This window comes from Cariama cristata, unplaced genomic scaffold (genome assembly GCF_000690535.1).
Source record: "Cariama cristata isolate BGI_N322 unplaced genomic scaffold, ASM69053v1 scaffold14254, whole genome shotgun sequence".
Lineage (NCBI taxonomy): Eukaryota > Metazoa > Chordata > Aves > Cariamiformes > Cariamidae > Cariama > Cariama cristata.
In genome coordinates, this window is record NW_009614781.1 from 44,810 (window position 1) to 51,205 (window position 6,396).

Consider the following 6,396-nt stretch of genomic DNA (forward strand, 5'->3'; position numbering starts at 1 on the left):
CTACCTAAATAGTAAGACCTTTGAAGAACTGACCCTTATTGTGTTTGCCTGCAGGAGGTGAATCACTATTATAAATTCTTCAATGACTGAGCTTCTGGAAATCTCTTTAAATGAAAATGGAACTGGTTAACTGTATGTACGAACATGTGTTTTCACAGTCTCTCCTGTATTATTGCATTTCAGAAAGCATCTATAAAGTGCCAGGTGAACTTTTTAGAATAATGATAATAATAATAAAAAAAGAAAGAGAGTCGAAAAAAATATGAGCAAATGTCAGCTATTCAATTCCTAGTTTTATGCTGAAAACTAGGAACAGATGGTACTTTCCATGTTACTTGAATCTGGTTATTGAACACCTCTATGGTTACGGGAGATTTTGCTTAGCACTTTTAACATACATTTCATTTATTGGACTATAAAATCCTACTTTGGAAAAACAAGTCTTTATATAGCTATAATTAAAACAGTCTTGCAGGAAAGCCCTTTAACATGGAGAACACGGTTAACCTCATGACATCTGGACAATCAATCCTTTCCTTTTTACTAGGTATTTATGAAGTTATTAAAATTGTAAAATTACCAATGCCCAAAGTGAAATATTTTTCCAGTAGTTCCAAGTAAGGTTATCAGCTTCCCTACTTTATTTTATAAATGTTCTAGACCAGCCTCCATCGTGCTGGGCTAACTCTTGTTTTGCACCGCAATTCAATAGCAGATCTGGTCATACATATTGGCAGGGGTCAGCAGGTTCACACGGAAAGCTTTCCTCGACCAAAGGGCAACACCTCTTCACCCAGCTCAAAAAGTACCGTCACACTACTAGACAGCACTACAGAACTTTAAGAACCTTGAGCTGTGCTTATTGTTAGACACCCATAGTTATCAATGTTTTTAACAGCTAAATCCCTTATGTAGCTTTCAAAACAGTTTGCTGTCAAACAACAATAGACTTTGTTCTTTAATTACAGCAAGTGACCTCCCTGCCCTTTTATTTCACAGTGAATAAACTACACACAAGGCCGCCAAGAAAAGTACATGAAAAGCATATCTCCATAACATCGTTAATCAAAGCATGTACTTAAATGATTTACATCAATAGGTAAACTGCACACAGAGTTTCCCAATGAAGTGTAAAACATCCTCAATCCCACCATTGCAAAAAAAAAAAGTTAAGATAAAATAAACAATACCAGCCAACATGTTAATTTGCTGAAGACAACTTTTAGATGTGAACTGCAGTCTTAATGAGAAGCAATGAGCTAATACAAGAGAAAAATTCAATCCTGGAGTATCACTAGACTGATTCATTTAAAAACTGCAACTAGACACCTCTGATTATAGCTTCGTATCTTCTCTATTATTTTCAGGTAAACATACTGATTTTCACATGCCAAATACGATTTTCCCACATCCTAGAGTAAGTTGTGAATGTTTGAATCCCAGAATCTCCCTGCAATACACACAAAGCAAATTCTTGTTGATACTCTGAACACTTTTCAATGTAACAGCTGTTAAAAATACAAAAAATTAGCTAAAACAGATGAAGCGTTCATACTGACAAACAGTAACTGCTAAAAATGGTATGGACGAGAAATGGAAAATGGAGACAGGTTTTAACACCAAAATCTTAGGAGTGGTTAGCCTACCTGTCAAAGCTACTTATTCAGACATGTCACTGGTGGCTTAACCACAAAATTGGCTGCACGAATATAGCTCAAACATCTTAGAATTACAGCATACTTTGACTTTATCCACATATTAGGGGAGTGGCGACTTTTACAACATACTTGCGGTTTCTGCATAAAAGAGCCAGCAGAACACAGTCATTGATTTAATTAGGCTTCATAAGATTCAATTTATCATGTTTTACATGGCTTTCTGCAGCAAGGAAACAGAATAAATAGACCAAAAATAGACAATGAAGCATGCTGTGAAAGCTAAACAGTGACTATAACTCCTGGGAATCTGCTCCAAGCTTTTCACAAATAGTAAACAAATGCAATATTATATTCCACATCACGTACAAAAACCTGTATATTTTGAATCATCAGGCATGAAGTCATTTGTATCTAAGAGGAAACATCCAAATTCATGAGACTTGACTTTCTCAGCATTAAGGTAACTGGAAATTGATTTTAACATGTAGGCTTGAAAATTACGTATTTATCTACAGACACAGGGTGCTTTGTGCAAGTGCAACATATATGTTCCAGTGTATAAACAGCCAAAGCAAGAACACTTAAGGAATCTAAAACCCTTAAAAAAACCCCCAACTTTCTAATGATTATTGAACATTTGGGAACAAAGCCACAACAATGTGCACAGAACGTGTGAGTTTCACTAATAGTGCCACGGGCTGGGCTTAAAGTTGCAACCATTGCCACCAACGAGCCTTTATTATTATTATTGCATGTCTAGAAGGGCACATTCTTTGGGAAGAGAAACACTAAGAGATGTTATTTAAGGCAGCAAGCAAGCACACCATTGTGCCAGACAATGGGCAACCCCGCACGACTCTAATGTGCGAAGCCTACCTATATTGAAGTCGGTGTGTGCCAACAGCAGCGGCTGTTACTGGAAATGCAAGCTCCAAACCTCCTCCTGGAGCAACAACTACAACACCAAGTGTACCACTGGCTCCGAACCGCTCCACACATGTCTTCTCTGAATTTGCACGCCGTCCGATTTACACTACAGGTTAGATTACTCGCACGTATATAGATTCTTCATACAATTTCCTGTGTGACTAGAGAGTGAAAAGAACACAAAAACGGGAGAAACCACACCACCCTCTAATCTCTGTTGCCATGACAGCAGCCTTTGAGATACTGAAATGTTCAGATTGCCAGCTAAACAAAATTGTTGAATGTGAACATTTGGCTGAGAGATTAAAAGGCTAAGGGGGTTGCAAAAGGGCAGTACCTCCCACATTCCAGGCAGCCACTGAATCCAATCAAATGGCTCTGACTCTTTAACCACAGCCATTGTGAAGACCGGATTAGGGCAATTTATCTAGATAGTTAAAACAGATTAGAGAACTGCAATTTGAAGACTATTGGCAACAGAAGTAAATGCCTACTGTACTAAGTTAATAAAAAGACCATGAGATTTTAAGACACCTTTCCACCACAAACCGAACTTTCATAAGTCAAGGCGCAAACATACACATATGAATTACAGCAATCGGGTTTTCTCATCTGCATTTAGAAAAGGTCACAAGGCTCATTCAAATTCATCCGTAGATATGCTATCTTAAAAGTAATTATATGCATACAATATGAAATTTAATTTGTTCCTTGCCTTGAACAGAAGCCCGTGAAATTATCTTCCAGTTTTAACAAATATCTGATGTCACAAACACCCAAATCAAATCCTCCCGTCAACTTAAATATTACAAAAACTTCAATGTGACCAAAATACAACAAAAGCTGGTAACCGGTCATAAAAAGACGTAACTCTTCCCTGAGACCTTCAGCCCTACCAGACACTTGCAGACCATACAGTTAACACTGACCCGAAAGTTTTCCCATTGATGAACATTCATTCAGGGAAGCTGTAAAAGCAGGTAATTTAAGACCAACAGCTGACAATTTAACACCCTGAGATTGTTCATTTGAAGGGTGTCCATTTGCTTTATTTTTCAGGCAGACCAGGTTATCTTTGTTTAACAGCCTGTAGTACTCATTGGACTTGTAATCCTGGGCCAACGCTTGCCCCCAGGTCCCCCAGAAGATGCCTTCTGCCCTAGGAACAGAACAATTCCCACCGACACCAGAACATCCTTGAACTAGTGGTTAACAAAAGCTAAGCTCTCCCTCCACCCTTCCCGAAGAACAGAGCTGTGGCCATCTATTCTTACAGAAAGCATCCTTTGTAACGTAATATAAAGGAAGGAAAAACACACACCCCCATCTGATTTCTTTCATACATTTCAACCACTCAACAACTGAGTAGTTCACATCCAAGAGCCAAAGGGGCTCAGACAGGAAAGCTCCCCGAGATAGGAGACAAACTGCTCCCCTCTGTTCCGAAAGCTGTTTTGCACACACACATCTCAGCACAAGGTGCACTCCCCTCCTCCCAGCCTCTTCCTTCCAGGAGGATGAGAGGAACCGCCTGTCTGCTGGCTCCCTCCTCCCTGTCTTCCACATCAGCTTCTGGGGCCTCTGAGCTGCGGTACCCCAGGAGCCCCCACTACGAAAAGCATCCTGCATCTCCACGAAGCGCAACGGCGGAGCCCTGGTCTCTGCCGATGCCTCCTGTTTTACCCCCAGGCGCAATCTCAACTCCAGACAGCAGGTCAGAGGAGAAGGGAGAGGGGTCCCTTTAGATTCTGGGAGAGGAATGGCTGCGAATGCCCACCGGTGTTGTGGAATAGTGTCAGCACGTACAAGACCTCCTGCTCCTGGAGCCTGAGCTACTCACCCCCCCTAGGCAAACACACAGACCTCCAGCCTGCAAACACGTGCCATCCCACTAGTACCAACACTGCTGCTCTCTGCGAAAACCGAGGACACCTCAGTCAGGGTCATCTCAGGGTTTCTCCTTCTGGGTGAGTGTGATCAAAAGGGACCGACAAAACAGAAATGTTTTCCAGATCTGAGGCCAGGGAAGAGGAAATCATAAGGAAGAGCAGCACACTCAAAACATGGTGTCTTCTGTCTGGGGAAGAGGTCTCGGGGTTGGTTTTTTTTTTTTTTTAAGCGAAAGAGGAAGAACAGATGCATGTCACAAATATGCAGCAGAGAGAAGGACACAGGAGCCAAACACACAGTTGTAGGACATTTATTATAGACACAGACACAGAAGAGAAGAGGTGGAGAGGAGCTTTGTCCTACCTTTTCTGTTTTCAATTTCTTGATTCGTCTGTGGCTCTCTTCCTCCTCCTCTTCCTTCTTTACCAAAATAGAGTTCCCCATTAACCCTGAATCCGGGGTACTTTTGCTCACCTCCCCCATGGCAGAGGAGGTGCAATGGAAGGGGCTGCTGCTTCCACCACCCCCCCCCTTGGCCCCAAAGCCATAGAGGTGCCCAGGGGGTGCTTGGCTGCTGCCACCCCCACTGCTGTTGGGGTGGCCCTGCTGCAGGTCATGCTGCTTGTCCTTCCTGGATTTTCCCGCATCCTTATCCCGCTTGGAGCCTCTGCTGCCCGGGGCTTTACCTGGTTTCTCCTCTTTGTTCTTCCCACAGGAGGCAATAGTGGTGGTGTTGCTGGTGTTGTTATTATTGCCGTTTGGGTTACTGCTCACGCTTTGACCCAGTGCTGAATTCATGCCAGTTGCCTCTCCAGGGCGCCCTTGGACTTCCTGCCTCTTGCCAGCACTGCTGATCTCAGGAATCCCATACAAGGCAGCAGAAGGCAGAGATTTATTAGCATCCTTAGAAGTTTTACTCCTTTTCACTTTTGATTTGCTAGTCTCTTTGTGAGAGGAATTCCCCTGGGGAGCAGAGGGCTGAACAGAAGCAAATTTTAGGCCATCAGCTAAGGCTGAGGTAGCATTAGCCCCACTGGAAGCCAGACCCCCGCAATCCTTGGAGCTGGTGTTGCTGCTGCTGGTGGTGTTAGTAGAATTATTCATCTCAAATTTCTGTCTGTCCTTCTCCAAATCGGCGTCCAAATCGATTATTAAATTCCCAACACCAATTTCCCAATCATCGCCACTGTCGTAAGTATCAACCGCGTTTGGATCCACACCTTTTCCTGCAGTGGAAGTGTTCAATGACATCCTGAAGATGAGATCTCTAGAGTAAAAAACCGATGAACTTTCTTTTGGAGATGTGGGGACATTCGTTTATCTCCGTTAGGCTCTGTTAAGTTCAACTCTTCTTGTCTTCCTCCCCCAGGTGTGTTGAGGTTCACAACCTGCAGTCCACGTCCACCTTGTCCTGTGAGAAGCAGAAAAGTCAAATATTTCTTGTCTGGGTGTTACCAGAACATAATACGACTAATAAAAAGGGGGCAAGGTAGGGGGAGCAAAATCATTCACCATTGCCACATTTTTTTCTTAAGTTTGTTAAACCGGAGGCAGTGGCCGTGATGTTTTTATAGTGAGCATCTTTAATCTAGTTGTATACCATCATCCACAATATCTCAAGAAGCCGTGCTCACCAAAAAAAAAAAAAAGAAAAGGAAAAAACAAAGAAAAAGATTAACTACATTATTTAAATCCACAAAGCTCAGGAAATAACAGTCTTAGAAGTGGTGCCTAGCTGTTGTTGGAGCACATGTTGTAATCTAACCCCTTGGACCACCACCTAGGCACAAAAGGGAGAAAAGGAAGAACACAGATTCACTCTTCACTGCATTCCATGGATTTTGTGGCTTTAAACCAGACCCTTGAAGTTTTGTGACTCTCCTGTATTATCTTTTACCCCCCTTCCACGTAATCTCTTGGG

At 42.4% G+C, this 6,396-nt stretch overlaps 1 protein-coding gene across 1 annotated transcript in view; it reads right to left on the reverse strand.

The window, feature by feature from the left end:
• Positions 1–5,726, reverse strand: part of LOC104161213 (zinc finger protein 608-like) — a gene marked incomplete at its 3' end in the record, with an annotated part of 35,500 nt that extends 29,774 nt beyond the window's left edge. Inside the window, exons 1-2 of the mRNA XM_009699556.1 lie at positions 4,839–5,726; positions 2,923–3,012 (exon numbers count right to left, since the gene is read on the reverse strand). Coding sequence (XP_009697858.1) covers positions 2,923–3,012; positions 4,839–5,726 — 978 coding nt within the window. The remainder of the gene's footprint in view (positions 1–2,922; positions 3,013–4,838) is intronic.
• Positions 5,727–6,396: the final 670 nt, after the last annotated feature.